This window comes from Coregonus clupeaformis, chromosome 18 (assembly GCF_020615455.1).
Source record: "Coregonus clupeaformis isolate EN_2021a chromosome 18, ASM2061545v1, whole genome shotgun sequence".
Taxonomy (NCBI): Eukaryota; Metazoa; Chordata; class Actinopteri; order Salmoniformes; family Salmonidae; genus Coregonus; species Coregonus clupeaformis.
The window spans coordinates 20634100-20651379 of NC_059209.1; the positions used below are offsets into that span (position 1 = coordinate 20634100).

Sequence of the window (17280 nt, forward strand, 5' to 3'; positions counted from 1 at the left end):
ACCTACCAACCAGTAAGAATTCCGGCTCTCACAGACCTGTTAGTTTTTCTTTAAGAAGCCTGTTCTCCACTCATTACCTGTATTAACTGCACCTGTTTGAACTCGTTACCTGTATAAAAGACACCTGTCCACACACTCAATCAAACAGACTCCAACCTCTCCACAATGGCCAAGACCAGAGAGCTGTGTAAGGACATCAGGGATAAAATTGTATACCTGCACAAGGCTGGGATGGGCTACAGGACAATAGGCAAGCAGCTTGGTGAGAAGGCAACAACTGTTGGCGCAATTATTAGAAAATGGAAGAAGTTCAATATGACGGTCAATCACCCTCGGTCTGGGGCTCCATGCAAGATCTCACCTCGTGGGGCATCAATGATCATGAGGAAGGTGAGGGATCAGCCCAGAACTACACGGCAGGACCTGGTCAATGACCTGAAGAGAGCTGAGACCACAGTCTCAAAGAAAACCATTAGTAACACATTACGGCGTCATGGATTAAAATCCTGCAGCGCACGCAAGGTCCCCCTGCTCAAGCCAGCGCATGTCCAGGCCCGTCTGAAGTTTGCCAATGACCATCTGGATGATCCAGAGGAGGAATGGGAGAAGGTCATGTGGTCTGATGAGACAAAAATAGAGCTTTTTGGTCTAAACTCCACTCGCCGTGTTTGGAGGAAGAAGAAGGATGAGTACAACCCCAAGAACACCATCCCAACCGTGAAGCATGGAGGTGGAAACATCATTCTTTGGGGATGCTTTTCTGCAAAGGGGACAGGACGACTGCACCGTATTGAGGGGAGGATGGATGGGGCCATGTATCGCGAGATCTTGGCCAACAACCTCCTCCCCTCAGTAAGAGCATTGAAGAGGGGTCGTGACTGGGTCTTCCAGCATGACAACGACCCGAAACACACAGCCAGGGCAACTAAGGAGTGGCTCCGTAAGAAGCATCTCAAGGTCCTGGAGTGGCCTAGCCAGTCTCCAGACCTGAACCCAATAGAACATCTTTGGAGGGAGCTGAAAGTCCGTATTGCCCAGCGACAGCCCCCGAAACCTGAAGGATCTGGAGAAGGTCTGTATGGAGGGAGTGGGCCAAAATCCCTGCTGCAGTGTGTGCAAACCTGGTCAAGACCTACAGGAAACGTATGATCTCTGTAATTGCAAACAAAGGTTTCTGTACCAAATATTAAGTTCTGCTTTTCTGATGTATCAAATACTTATGTCATGCAATAAAATGCAAATTAATTACTTAAAAATCATACAATGTGATTTTCTGGATTTTTGTTTTAGATTCCGTCTCTCACAGTTGAAGTGTACCTATGATAAAAATTCCAGACCTCTACATGCTTTGTAAGTAGGAAAACCTGCAAAATCGGCAGTGTATCAAATACTTGTTCTCCCCACTGTATCTTTGTGAGCAAGTTCTCTGTAATGAGCATAAATAAAACAAAGCTGCGCTCAAGGCTCACGCACAAGCACTTGAATCACATCCTGAAGTTGGCTGCCACTCAGGATGTGACGCCTGATATTGATGCGCTGGTGAAAGCTAAAAGATGCCAGGTATCAGGAGTCAAATAAACTATGCAACCCCACTTAAAGTGCTGCATGAGACACCCTGATATAGTTCTGTGATCTGTGATATACTTCTGTGAATCACTGAGGCATTGTGTGTTTGTGTGTTGTTTGTCCTCAGAACTTTCAAATAACTTGAGGTGTTTTATGATTAATAGTGATGTTGTGCTTTTGGACACACTGTCCTCAGGCTCCAGCTTTATGTTTATATGTTTTTATGTTGATGTGCTATTGTTTTTAATTGATTTTATTTTATTTGTATATTTAACCTATTCTTGACTCTGTGGTTCTTGCACTTGTTTGGGGAACAGGATTTCATTATTTGTATCTACATTTCTGCCTGAGAAATGACACCCTGATATAGTTCTGTGATCTGTGAAACAGTTCTGTGAATCACTGAGGCATTGTGTGTTTGTGTGTTCTTTTTCTTTAGAATTTTCAAATAAACTTGAGGTGTTTTATGATTAATAGTGATGTTGTGCTTGTACTATTTTGGACACACTGTCCTCAGGCTCCAGCTTTATGTTTTATGTTGATAGTATTAAAACAAAGAAAACAATCTGAAGTTGTTGTTTTTAAGTTATATATACCATGATTTTACCGGTCCGGCCCACTTGGGAATAGATTTTCCTCCATGTGGCCCCTGAGCTAAAATGAGTTTGACACCCCTGCCTTAGAAGAAGAATCGCATCTGTGAAAAAAACATTCATTTCGCTCCCTGATTTGCATACTGCTGCTACTGCTTTTTGAGCTCCATACAGCGATGATCTGTAGAAGTGAAGTTATAAAAACATTATCTGAAGATGGTAATTCCTCACTGCAGGAACAATAGGTAGTGAGGAGAGAGTATTCATGTAAATGTATTTGAACTCACATTTCACGTTAGAAATGTTATATTTTTCATGTTTTTTCATCTTTTTAAGCACTACTAGCCGTTTGGGAGCCAAATGAACGGCTATTTTAGGTAAACAGAGCCAAACGCCCCGGAAGTAGTTTTTCAAGGGCAGAGCAGTTCGGAAGCGGATCGGCTTCGGCTAACAGATTCCAGTATGTAACAACAACAACTTTGAAAACAGATTGCACTGAGATATACCTTTTATAATATTTAGAAAAAATTACGACCGAAATTGCTAGCTATTGGCACGCGCTGATACTTGTTCTGAATGGGTTGTATCACAGCGTTAGCTTGAGCATTGGCCATGCATGTTTATTGTTTATTGCTTGCAAGTGCTATGTCTAGCCAATTTACCGAGACATTGTTAGCTTTGCTTGCTACTATGTAAAGGTCAAGTTTGGGGCGTAAAATGATATCTACACACTATCCCATTATGTTATACATTTAATTCAAAGGAAAGGGAACTAGTTAAAGTTAATTCTTTCTGGTAAATAAGCAAACGTTCGACAGCTGTCTGATGCATCAGTCTGCAGTAATCTATAATGTGCTTCTACCACTTTGTTTATTTCACTTACATAATAAAACCCAATAAATCTTGCGAGTTCAATTCCGTTTGCGCATGTTTAAAAAATAAATACTTTTTTTGTATTGTTTTATTGACTGTGACAGGTAGAGAAGGAGATACAGAGAGTAGGGAATGAGGTGGGATTTTTAACCCCATCTCCAGCTGGCATGTGTGGTCTGGAGTCAGCAGTGCTACCACTAGACCAGACTCCGGCACCCATTTGCTCATGTTTGTGAACTTTTTGTCAGTGAAATTATCCCCTCTCTCTCTCTTCTCCACCTCTCCAAGGCTGATCGACCCATTCAATCAGCTCCTGGCGGACCATCGTCATGACCTGAAGAACTGTCCCGCACCCATTGAATCATGAATGACAAGCTGGTTTTCCTGGGCCTCCTGTACTTTGTCCAGGGGATCCCCTATGGGCTCCAGTCCTCGCTGCTCCCCGTCTACCTCCGTGGGGCGGGCCATTCCCTCACACGCATCGGCCTGACCAAAATCCTCTACTTCCCCTGGGTGCTCAAGGTCCTCTGGGCGCCCCTGGTGGATCGTGTGGGTACCAAGCGGCGCTGGCTTGTGGCCACTGTCTCTGGCCTGGCGCTCACTTGTCTCTTCAGCGCTGCCCTGTCCCCAGAGACCCACATCTGGGGTGTGGCAGGGACACTGCTGGCCATGAATGCCCTGGCGTCGGTTCAGGACATTGCGGTGGACGGGGCCGCTGTGGGACTGCTGAAGGGACGCAGCGAGCTGGGCCTGGGCAACACGGCCCAGGTGGTGGGCTACAAGGCCGGCTCGGTGTTTGCCGGGGGCGGGCTCCTGGCTGTGATCGACGTGGCCGGGTGGGGCCCTATGTTCATGCTGTTGGCCTTTGTGTACTTCGGAGTGGCACTGTTTGTGTGGGGGGCCCCCGTGCTGGATGATGAGCTGTTGAGGGGCCAGGCAGAGGGGAGGAGAGGGGTCCAGTCGGACGCTGTGCATCCCTGGAGGGTGTGGCAGAAGCTGCTGTCAGTACCTGGGACGCCCTGGACCATGCTCTACGTTCTCACATACAAACTGGGTAAGTCTACTAGTCTCAGTCTGACAACCATGCACACTTACTGATTGCACCAACTGGAGAAGTAGCTAAAAGTCCTAACACTAAACCTAATCCACTGCCAGGCTACTACATAAGAAACCCACTTGGTCATAAATAATTAGACCATTTGCCAAAACATGTTTTCTCATAGTAGTCCATAGTTGAAAAGCACACAGATAAATCTACACTGAACAAAAATATAAACGCAACAATTTAAAAGATTTGACTGAGTTACAGTTCATATAAGGAAATCAGTCAATTGAAAAATGCATTAGGTCCTAATCTATGGATTTCACATGACTGGGAATACAGATATGCATCTGTTGGTCACAGATACCTAAAAAGGTAGGGGCGTGGATCAGAAAACCAGTCAGTATCTGGTGTGACCACTATTTGCCTCATGCAGCCCGACACATCTCCTTCGCATAGAGTTGATCAGGCTGTTGATTGTGGCCTGTGGAATGTTGTCCCACTCCTCTTCAATGGCTGTGCGAAGTTGCAAGCGTTTCTTATTGGACAAGCTCTGATAATCCCTCCCTGTTTCAGTCTGTTTTCTTCTGTTTGGTAATAATGAATGCAACCCTGTGTAGTGTTTACTAAGGCACGCAACAGAACACATTTTTAAACGGTTTGCAATGGTGAACAGAATTATGCATTTTATATTGGTCCAATCCAAGTAATCCCCTTGCTGTTTCAGTCAGTTTTCTTCAGTTTGGTGCCTAAATGAACACAACGCAGTCCTATAGCCGCTTTTGTGAGGTAAGGAAGACTGAGAGGTGCCTTTTCTCCATTCAGCTGTGGTCTCATTTCTTGCCAACAGATGTCTCTGTTGCCATATCCTAGACTAGAGGGCCCTGCTAATCTTGCCTGTTGATGGATGAAGGGAATGGGGTTATTACCAGGGAGTCCAGAACCTACTAAAAGTCCTGTTCTTAGAAAATATGAAATTTTAAGCTGTGTGAATAGCATTGATGTACAAAGCAACAGGTATATATTAGGCCTAGTGAGATGTTAGGAATGTTGTCCTTTAAACCAGTGTTTTGTGGTTCATATTTGCAAGAGAGAAATATTTATGATAAACACAGTTTGGTGTTAAGCTGTGTGTGTTTGTGTGTGTGTGTGAGAGCGAGAGTTGATATCAGAGTTTGGTGTTTGGCAACAGAAGGAGATTATGTAAGGATTAGGCCTGGAGTGTCTTTGTGTCTGTGGCTTAAAAAAAAAAAAAGGAAACTGAAATGGAAGACGCAGCATCACACTGGTCTTTGTGTGGGTGGTGGGAAAACATGCTATTTTACATTTGCATACGTTTGCTTGTGTGTGCAATAGTTTTTTCCTGTATATGTGTGTTGTGCGCATGTGTGTGTGTGTGTGTGTTTGAGAGAGATAGTCTGTTAGGGTTGGCACAGTAATCAGATGTGCCCAGGCAGACACTAGACAGGACCCCCCCCCCCCCCGACACTAATCCGTCTGAGGGGTTCACCAGCATCATTTTCATCTCATCATCATCATCATTATCACCACTGTCACCTTCTCCATCGCAATCATTGTCTTCATCGCCATTATCGTAAACATCCTCATCCTCATAATGTTATAAATATTAACATCATTCGGTCCAGGACGATACCAGTATTGCGATACTCGTTATTATCGTGTCCAGGAAACAAAACACAAAGCGTATTTTACTTCTTTAGGAAAACAGCCCTAATGTTGGAAACAAACATCATTATGTTGTCATCCAGAGTCACTTTTATTTATTTTCCAAGCTATAGCACACTATTCTTCATATAGCAGGTTTTTAAAGGACCAAAGAGTTTGTTCTGCTTCGTGTTTTCATTTTTGCCATGGAAAAATAGTGAGATACTGGTATCGTCATAGCCCTAATAATCATCATAGCTAATATAATCAACACTTGTATAATTACAAATAACCAGCTTAGTTGTCCGCTCTTCAATTCAGACTAAAAGGTCAGAATGTTTGTGTGCAAGTGTCGGACATGATCAGTCTATAATTTTAATGGTAGGTTTATTTGAACAGTGAGAGACAGAATAACAAACAAAAAATCCAGAAAAACGCATGTAAAAATAAATTTTAATGAGGGAAATAAGTATTTGACCCCTCTGCAAAACATGACTTAGTACTTGGTGGCAAAACCCTTGTTGGCAATCACAGAGGTCAGACGTTTCTTGTAGTTGGCCACCAGGTTTGCACACATCTCAGGAGGGATTTTGTCCCACTCCTCTTTGCAGATCTTCTCCAAGTCATTAAGGTTTCGAGGCTGACGTTTGGCAACTCGAACCTTCAGCTCCCTCCACAGATTTTCTATGGGATTAAGGTCTGGAGACTGGCTAGGCCACTCCAGGACCTTAATGTGCTTCTTCTTGAGCCACTCCTTTGTTGCCTTGGCCGTGTGTTTTGGGTCATTGTCATGCAGGAATACCCATCCACGACCCATTTTCAATGCCCTTGCTGAGGGAAGGAGGTTCTCACCCAAGATTTGACGGTACATGGCCCCGTCCATCGTCCCTTTGATGCGGTGAAGTTGTCCTGTCCCCTTAGCAGAAAAACACCCCCAAAGCATAATGTTTCCACCTCCATGTTTGACGGTGGGGATGGTGTTCTTGGGGTCATAGGCAGCATTCCTCCTCCTCCAAACACAGCGAGTTGAGTTGATGCCAAAGAGCTCGATTTTGGTCTCATCTGACCACAACACTTTCACCCAGTTCTCCTCTGAATCATTCAGATGTTCATTGGCAAACTTCAGACGGTATATGTGCTTTCTTGAGCAGGGGGACCTTGCGGGCGCTGCAGGATTTCAGTCCTTCACGGCGTAGTGTGTTACCAATTGTTTTCTTGGTGACTATGGTCCCAGCTGCCTTGAGATCATTGACAAGATCCTCCCGTGTAGTTCTGGGCTGATTCCTCACCGTTCTCATGATCAATATAACTCCACGAGGTGAGATCTTGCATGGAGCCCCAGGCCGAGGGAGATTGACAGTCTTTTGTCTTTCTTCCATTTGCGAATAATCGCACCAACTGTTGTCACCTTCTCACCAAGCTGCTTGGCGATGGTCTTGTAGCCCATTCCAGCCTTGTGTAGGTCTACAATCTTGTCCCTGACATCCTTGGAGAGCTCTTTGGTCTTGGCCATGGTGGAGAGTTTGGAATCTGATTGATTGCTTCTGTGGACAGGTGTCTTTTATACAGGTAACAAGCTGAGATTAGGAGCACTCCCTTTAAGAGTGTGCTCCTAATCTCAGCTCGTTACCTGTATAAAAGACACCTGGGAGCCAGAAATCTTTCTGATTGAGAGGGGGTTCAAATAGTTATAGTTATTTCCCTAATTAAAATGCAAATCAATTTCTAACATTTTTGACATGCGTTTGTCTGGATTTTTTTGTTGTTATTCTGTCTCTCACTGTTCAAATAAACCTACCATTAAAATTATAGACTGATCATTTCTTTGTCAGTGGGCAAACGTACAAAATCAGCAGGGGATCAAATACTTTTTTCCCTCACTGTATGTATGTGCAAGGGTGTGTTCGTGTGTCTAACTATGTGTGTGAGGTCTGCCTGGAACCCCCCCCAACACACACACACACACACTCCTCTCAGACCCCACTCTCCAACAAACTCTTTATGAACACAGTGAGTTTGCTCTGTGTACAACCACACAACCAATGACAGCGAGCCATTTGGATGACCCCTGTGTTGCGGCCACCACTAGTCAAATGGAGAAAAACTTAACCCTGTATCAGTCAGTGGTTTACTTAGGGCCAACATCTACCTACTGTGGATGGATGTTATCGTGTGGAGGCAGGACTGGTCCAGGGATTGCATGAGGAGATGTTAGTGATGGTGAGAGACAGTGTGTGTTTGCGTGTGTCTGTGAGAAGACAGAATGGACGATTCCTCTGGGAAGTGACCGGGTGGGTGGTGGGGGGAATGAGCTTAGATGAGACTGCACAGCCGTAGGTTGGAGTAGGAGGATAGACTGTGAGACACAGGAGAGATGATGGAAGAGCGTGGTGAGGGGGCAGAGATGGGTTGGGGTTGAGAAGTGGGGGGAGAGAGGGGTGTGGGGTGTAATTTTCCAGAGGGAAAGAGGAAGACTGAAGGGGGGATGAATTAATGAAGAACCACCACATGGTGCCCAGAGAGCGACATAGACAGAGATGGATAAAGGCAAAGAGGCCTAAAGAGAGAGGACAGTATTACGATGGTATAACATTACTTTTCCAATACTGTGTGGGGTGTTCCCCCAGAGGTTTAATTTGTAAAGCAAACCCACCAGTGACCGTGTTTGGTTGTCCATAACACTGCTCCCCTGGATTGCCTTGTCAGTGTTTGTTTGCTTTGTCAACCAATAGATATACAGTATCTCACAAAAGTGAGTACACCCCTCACATTTTTGTGAATAGTTGAGTATATCTTTTCATGTGACAACACTGAAGAAATTACACTTTGCTACAATGTAAAGTAGTGAGTGTACAGCTTGTATAACAGTGTAAATTTGCTGTCCCCTCAAAATAACTCAACACACAGCCATTAATGTCTAAACCGCTGGCAACAAAAGTGAGTACACCCCTATGTGAAAATGTCCAAATTGGGCCCAAAGTGTCAATATTTTGTGTGGCCACCATCATTTTCCAGCACTGCCTTAACCCTCTTGGGCATGGAGTTCACCAGAGCCTCACAGGTTGCCACTGGAGTCCTCTTCCACTCCTCCATGACTGACGACATCACGGAGCTGGTGGATGTTAGAGACCTTGCACTCGTCCACCTTCCGTTTGAGGATGCCCCACAGATGCTCAATAGGGTTTAGGTCTGGAGACATGCTTGGCCAGTCCATCACCTTTACCCTCAGCTTCTTTAGCAATGCAGTGGTCATCTTGGAGGTGTGTTTGGGGTCGTTATCATGTTGGAATACTGCCCTGCGGCCCAGTCTCCGAAGGGAGGGGATCATGCTATGCTTCAGTATGTCACGGTACATGTTGGCATTCATGGTTCCCTCAATGAACTGTAGCTCCCCAGTGCCGGCAGCACTCATGCAGCCCCAGACCATGACACTCCCACCACCATGCTTGACTGTAGGCAAGACACACTTGTCTTTGTACTCCTCACCTGGTTGCCGCCACACATGCTTGACACCATCTGAACCAAATAAGTTTATCTTGGTCTCATCAGACCACAGGACATGGTTCCAGTAATCCATGTCCTTAGTCTGCTTGTCTTCAGCAAACTGTTTGCGGGCTTTCTTGTGCATCATCTTTAGAAGAGGCTTCCTTCTGGGACGACAGCCTTGCAGACCAATTTGATGCACTGTGCGGCGTATGGTCTGAGCACTGACAGGCTTACCCCCCACCCCTTCAACCTCTGCAGCAATGCTGGCAGCTCTCATATGTCTATTTCCCAAAGACAACCTCTGGATATGACGCTGAGCACGTGCACTCAACTTCTTTGGTCGACCATGGCGAGGCCTGTTCTGAGTGGAACCTGTCTTGTTAAACCACTGTATGGTCTTGGCCACCGTGCTGCAGCTCAGTTTCAGGGTCTTGGCAATCTTCTTATAGTCCAGGCCATCTTTATGTAGAGCAACAATTATTTTTTTCATATCCTCAGAGAGTTCTTTGCCATGAGGTGCCATGTTGAACTTCCAGTGACCAGTATGAGGGAGTGTGAGAGCGATGACACCAAATTTAACACACCTGCTCCCCATTCACACCTGAGACCTTGTAACACTAATGAGTCACATGACACCGGGGAGGGAAAATGGCTAAGTGGGCCCAATTTGGACATTTTCACTTAGGGGTGTACTCACTTTTGTTGCCAGCGGTTTAGACATTAATAGCTGTGTGTTGAGTTATTTTGAGGGGACTGCAAATTTACACTGTTATACAAGCTGTACACTCACTACTTTACATTGTAGCAAAGTGTCATTTCTTCAATGTTGTCACATGAAAAGATATACTCAAATATTTACATAAATGTGAGGGGTGTACTCACTTTTGTGAGATACTGTACATACAGTTGAATTCGGAAGTTTACATACACCTTAGCCAAATATATTTAAATTCTGTTTTTCACAATTCCTGACATTTAATCATAGTAAAAATTCCCTGTCTTAGGTCAGTTAGGATCACTACATTATTTTAAGAATGTGAAATGTCAGAATAATAGTAGAGAGAATGATTTATTTCAGCTTCTATTTCTTTCATCACATTCCCAGTGGGTCAGAAGTTTACATACACTCAATTAGTATTTGGTAGCATTGCCTTTAAATTGTTTAACTTGGGTCAAACGTTTCAGGTAGTCTTCCACAAGCTTCCCACAATAAGTTGGGTGAATTTTGGCCCATTCCTCCTGACAGAGCTGGTGTAACTGAGTCAGGTTTTTAGGCCTCCTTGCTCGCACATGCTTTTTCAGTTCTGCCCACAACTTTTCTATAGGATTGAGGTCAGGACTTTGTGATGGCCACTCCAATACCTTGACTTTGTTGTCCTTAAGCCATTTTGCCACAACTTTGGAAGTATGCTTGGGGTCATTGTCCATTTGGAAGAACCATTTGCGACCAAGCTTTAACTTCCTGACTGATGTCTTGAGATGTTGCTTCAATATATCCACATAATTTTCCTTCCTCATGATGCCATCTATTTTGTGAAGTGCATCAGTCCATCCTGCAGCAAAGCACCCCCACAGCATGATGCTGGGACCCCCGTGCGTCACTGTTGGGATGGTGTTCTTCGGCATGCAAGCCTTCCCCTTTTTCCTCCAAACATAACGATGGTCGTTATGGCCAAACAGTTCTATTTTTGTTTCATCAGACCAGAGGACATTTCTCCAAAAAGTACGATCTTTGTCCCCATGTGTAGTTGCAAAATGTATGGCGGTTTTGGAGCAGTGGCTTCTTCCTTGCTGAGCAGCCTTTCAGGTTATGTCGATATAGGACTCGTTTTACTGTGGAGATAGATACTTTTGTACCTGTTTCCTCCAGCATCTTCACAAGGTCCTTTGCTGATGTTCTGGGATTGATTTGCACTTTTCGCACCAAAGTACGTTCATCTCTAGGAGACAGAACGCGTCTCCTTCCTGAGCGGTATGACGGCTGCGTGGTCCCATAGTGTTTATACTTGCATACTATTGTTTGTACAGATGAACGTGGTACCTTCAGGCGTTTGGAAATTGTTCCCAAGGATGAACCAGACTTGCGGAGGTCAAATTTTTTTTTTGAGGTCTTGGCTGACTTTCTTTTGATTTTCCCATGATGTCAAGCAAAGAGGACCTGAGTTTGAAGGTAGGCCTTGAAATACATCCACAGGTACACCTCCAATTGACTCAAATGATGTCAATTAGCCTATCAGACGCTTCTAAAGCCATGACATCATTTTCTGGAATTTTCCAAGCTGTTTAAAGGCACAGGCAACTTAGTGTATGTAAACTTCTGACCCACTGAAATTGTGATACAGTGAATTATAAGTGAAATAATCTCTGTAAACAATTCTTGGAAAAATTACTTGTCATGCACAAAGTAGATGTCCTAACTGACTTGCCAAAACTATAGTCTGTTAACAAGAAATTTGTGGAGTGGTTGAAAAACGAGTTTAATTAACTCCAACCGAAGTGTATGTACCACCTCCCGAGTGGCGCAGTGGTCTGTGCCACTAGAGATCCTGGTTCGAATCCAGGCTCTGTCGTAGCTGGCCGCGACCGGGAGACCCATGGGGCGGCGCACAATTGCCCCAGCGTTGTCCAGGGTAGTGGAGGGAATGGCCGGCAGGGATGTAGCTCAGTTGGTAGAGCATGGCATTTGCAACGCCAGGGTTGTGGGTTTGATTCCCACGGGGGACCAGTATGGAAAATAAAATAATAAAATAATGTATGCACTAACTGTAAGTCACTCTGGATAAGAGCGTCTGCTAAATGACTAAAATGTACAAATGTAATGTAAACTTCCGACTTCAACTGTAATTGGTCAGTACACTGGTGACATGTAGGTAGGGCTGCCAAACAACCTTTGATTTCAAAGTTTAACAAACCATACAACTCTATGCACAAGGATTACGTTGAACAATTTACACAGAAATTTTCACAAAAACACATTTACTGTAAGAACTATGCAGATGCAATGTTTGATAACAGAATTACGGTAAAATCTCCTTCAGTTTTTTATGTGACCATGTTTCCAAAAACGGAATGGTGTATCAGCTATGACATGACACCTTGAATTTGATTTTTTTGGTTGGTCCGGACCAGACCAAATCTGAAACAATCATAGACGTACATCTGTTTCACAAGTTTGGACATCACAGTACAGCACAGTGGAGTTCAGTACAGTAGATTATGGTAAATTAGAAATGTTCAGTACAGTACAATACAGTACATTATACTACGGGATGGGCACGGTTATTCGAATATCCGATCGGACGTTAATATTCCAATACTTGTGTGAGTTCAAAAAAACTATTATAGGCCTCTTTTAACACAAGGCTTTTTCTAAATTAAATTAAAACATCCATGTGATATTGTTACATACTAGGATATACAGTGAGGGAAAAAAGTATTTGATCCCCTGCTGATTTTGTACGTTTGCCCACTGACTAAGAAAAAAAAATCCAGAAAAACGCATGTCAAAAATGTTATAAATTGATTTGCATTTTAATGAGGGAAATACGTATTTGACCCCCTCTCAATCAGAAAGATTTCTGGCTCCCAGGTGTCTTTTTATACAGGTAACAAGCTGAGATTAGGAGCACTCCCTTTAAGAGTGTGCTCCTAATCTCAGCTCGTTACCTGTATAAAAGACACCTGTCCACAGAAGCAATCAATCAATCAGATTCCAAACTCTCCACCATGGCCAAGACCAAAGAGCTCTCCAAGGATGTCAGGGACAAGATTGTAGACCTACACAAGGCTGGAATGGGCGACAAGACCATCGCCAAGCATCTTGGTGAGAAGGTGACAACAGTTGGTGCGATTATTCGCAAATGGAAGAAACACAACAGAACTGTCAATCTCCCTCGGCCTGGGGCTCCATGCAAGACATAACTCGTGGAGTTGCAATGATCATGAGAACGGTGAGTAATCAGCCCAGAACTACACAGGAGGATCTTGTCAATGATCTCAAGGCAGCTGGGACCATTGTCACCAAGAAAACAATTGGTAACACACTACGCCGTGAAGGACTGAAATCCTGCAGCGCCCGCAAGGTCCCCCTGCTCAAGAAAGCACATATACAAGCCCGTCTGAAGTTTGCCAATGAACATCTGAATGATTCAGAGGAGAACTGGGTGAAAGTGTTGTGGTCAGATGAGACCAAAATCGAGCTCTTTGGCATCAACTCAACTCGCTGTGTTTGGAGGAGGAGGAATGCTGCCTATGACCCCAAGAACACCATCCCCACCGTCAAACATGGAGGTGGAAACATTATGCTTTGGGGGTGTTTTTCTGCTAAGGGGACAGGACAACTTCACCGCATCAAAGGGACGATGGACGGGGCCATGTACCGTCAAATCTTGGGTGAGAACCTCCTTCCCTCAGCAAGGGCATTGAAAATGGGTCGGATGGGTATTCCAGCATGACAATGACCCAAAACACACGGCCAAGGCAACAAAGGAGTGGCTCAAGAAGAAGCACATTAAGGTCCTGGAGTGGCCTAGCCAGTCTCCAGACCTTAATCCCATAGAAAATCTGTGGAGGGAGCTGAAGGTTCGAGTTGCCAAACGTCAGCCTCGAAACCTTAATGACTTGGAGAAGATCTGCAAAGAGGAGTGGGACAAAATCCCTCCTGAGATGTGTGCAAACCTGGTGGCCAATTACAAGAAACGTCTGACCTCTGTGATTGCCAACAAGGGTTTTGCCACCAAGTACTAAGTCATGTTTTGCAGAGGGGTCAAATACTTATTTCCCTCATTAAAATACAAATCAATTCATAACATTTTTGACATGCGTTTTTCTCGATTTTTTGTTGTTGTTATTCTGTCTCACACTGTTCAAATAAACCTACCATTAAAATTATAGACTGATCATGTCTTTGTCAGTGGGCAAACGTACAAAGTCAGCAGGGGATCAAATACTTTTTTCCCTCACTGTACCATGACATTTCAAATGATTAATTTAATAAAACAAACTTTTTAATATAGTTTTTATGACGTGCATGGTGCGCCCCATAAAATAAAAGCAGTAGCCTGTAGATGTGTGTAGCTTGTTGTTTATGTTGGCCAATCAAAGGGGCTCAATGTGTAGCAAGTGGAGTGAGAGTTCACTAAAGCAATGCAAGAAGGAATAAAATTACTGTTTTATCTGAATGGGGTTTGAGAGAGAGCGCAGCATGAGGCCTCAATTAGCTTCTCTAGGCTACTCCAGTCAAGACACGTCCTGGGATGATAAACAACACTTAGTTATCACTTTTGCCTTATGGCAAGGTGCTCCATCATGCTGGAAAAGGCATTTGTCGTCACCAAACTGTTCTTGGATGGTTGGGAGAAGTTGCTCTCGGAGGATGTGTTGGTACCATTCTTTATTCATGGCTGTGTTCTTAGGCAAAATTGTGAGTGAGCCCACTCCCTTGGCTGAGAAGCAACCCCACACATGAATGGTCTCAGGATGCTTTACTGTTGGCATGACACAAGACTGATGATAGCGCTCACCTTGTCTTCTCCGGACAAGGTGTTTTCCGGATGCCCCAAACAATCGGAAAGGGGATTCATCAGAGAAAATGACTTTACCCCAGTCCTCAGCAGTCCAATCCCTGTACCTTTTTGCAGAATATCAGTCTGTCCCTGATGTTTTTCCTGGAGAGAAGTGGCTTATTTGCTGCCCTTCTTGACACCAGGCCATCCTCCAAAAGTCTTTGCCTCACTGTGCGTGCAGATTCACTCGCACCTGCCTGCTGCCATTCCTGAGCAAGCTCTGCACTGGTGGTGCCCCGATCCCGCAGCTGAATCAACTTTAGGAGATGGTCCTGGCGCTTGCTGGACTTTCTTGGGTGCCCTGACTCCGCCTTCACAACAATTGAACCTCTCTCCTTGAAGTTCTTGATGATCCGATAAATGGTTGATTTAGGTGCAATCTTACTAGCAGCAATATCCTTGCCTGTGAAGCCCTTTTTGTGCAAAGCAATGAGGACGGCACGTGTTTCCTTGCAGGTAACCATGGTTAACAGAGGAAGAACAATGATTTCAAGCACCACCCTCCTTTTTAAAGCTTCCAGTCTGTATGACAGAGTGATCTCCAGCCTTGTCCTCGTCAACACTCTCACCTGTGTTAACGAGAGAATCACTGACATGATTGCAGCTGGACCTTTTGTGGCAGGACAGAAATGCAGTGGAAATGTTTTTTGGGGATTAAGTTCATTTTCATAGCAAAGAGGGACTTTGCAATGAATTGCAATTCATCTGATCACTCTTCATGACATTCTAGAGTATATGCAAATTGCCATCATCAAAACTGAGGCAGCAGACTTTGTGAAAATTAGTATTTGTGTCATTATCAAAACATTTGACCACGACTGTACAGTACTGAACTCTACTGTACAATACTGTAATGAGCTCTACTCTACTGTAACAGTACTGAACTCTACTGTACCGTACTGAACTCTACTCTACTGTACAGTACTGTACTTTTCTTTACTCTACTGCAGGGGTTCTCAAAGTGGGGTCCGAGGCCCCCCCCCCAGTACTGTACTGTTCTCGACTGTGCTCTACTTAAGTGATAATGCCCAAGAAGCCAGTGTTTGGAGGATATATTGGCAAACTGTTACCAACATATTCAAATAATGATTGACATATTTTCATTAAACATTATTTTGATGTATTTAGTCATACTATTTCATCCTTCCACAAGATATAGTCCCGACACAAATCTAGGGTTGCTACCTAAACCGGCTGGTTGTTCGTTCTTATCCCTTGCTTGCTAGCTAGCCAACTACGGCTAACTTACAGTCACAACAAAAAGTCCAGCCAGAATAACAACAGTAGCTGCATTTATATTTGTTTAAGCTGTTTTCTAGTGGCATTTTTTTGGATACAACCATAATGATCTAATGAGGCGCAATTTCGCCTGGCATAGAAAATGTGCTCTCTCATCAGGACACTGTTGTTCAGAGGAGCTAGCCAACAACACAGCTAACAAAATCTCTTCAAACTGAAGCTGGAAAGACGGCAAACTAGCTGCACTTCATTTCGTTTTACCTTTTTTCAATTGACATTTCTTTGTGTATAACCATAAAAATTATGCTGATTCATGATTTCGACTGGCTGAGAAAAGCTGCCTGCCTGTCTGTCTCATCCCGACACGTTCATTACTATGGGACAACTGGAGATCGAATTTGAATATTGAAACAATGTTGCAAATATCGGAGAGACCGACAGCAATGTTTATACAAATCTCCGCTGTTGAAAACTAAATGTTAGTCTAAGATAAATGTGAGATAATGTCTAGATGCTTTTTATGGTGGAAATCCAGTTTATAAAGTGCCTGGCTGGGCTGATGAGACAGTGGATTGCGCAGTCAGATGAAACAGAGTAAGTAGGCATTTTAATGTCATAGATTTAGCCGGTGGTAACTTGCGCAATAGACACTGGCTGGAATGCAGTTTTAACCAATCAGCATTCAGGATTAGAACCACCCCTTGTATAATACGGTACATTACTGTGCTGTCCAAACATGTGAAACATCGATGTCTATGATTGGTTCAGATTTGGTCAAGCCAGGGCGGACTGACCAAATTGCAACTACTTTTCAACGTCCGTGGCCGTCCGTGTCAGTCGCTACTCAGTGGGTGAGGATGCTTGTTACAGTAAATGGAAAGAGGATGGGTGGTAGGTGTCATGGTAGGTATCAGTAAGAGCCGGGAGAGGTGAAATGAACTGGACAGAGAGAGGAAAGAGAGTGAAAGGGAGGGGTTGTCCAGACTGTTTTCACAGTCTTGCTTTGACCACCACATGACAAAAAGAGAAAAGAAAGCAGTTATGAGCTGAACATAACAGTATGCCAGTGGAAGGGAGGACAGTAGCAGGTGACCCAACTGTGGTTTGTGACTACTCTGTCCCATTGTAGCCAATTCAATTGCAGTAATTTCGTTACTGATTTGTTTTATTAAGAATTATTACGTTTTAATCACTTCAGAATTCATAAACAAACTTGATATCAGTAAAAACACTAACTAATTGGTAGGTCTAC

At 44.0% G+C, this 17280-nt stretch overlaps 1 protein-coding gene across 1 annotated transcript in view; it reads left to right on the plus strand.

Annotated features, from left to right (window-relative positions):
* The first annotated feature begins 2556 nt into the window (after positions 1-2556).
* Positions 2557-17280, plus strand: part of mfsd3 (major facilitator superfamily domain containing 3) — a 45949-nt gene continuing 31225 nt past the window's right edge. The window contains exons 1-2 of the mRNA XM_041862558.2: positions 2557-2619; positions 3321-4086. Of these exons, the coding sequence (XP_041718492.1) occupies positions 3396-4086 (691 nt within the window). The 5' untranslated portion in view covers positions 2557-2619; positions 3321-3395. The remainder of the gene's footprint in view (positions 2620-3320; positions 4087-17280) is intronic.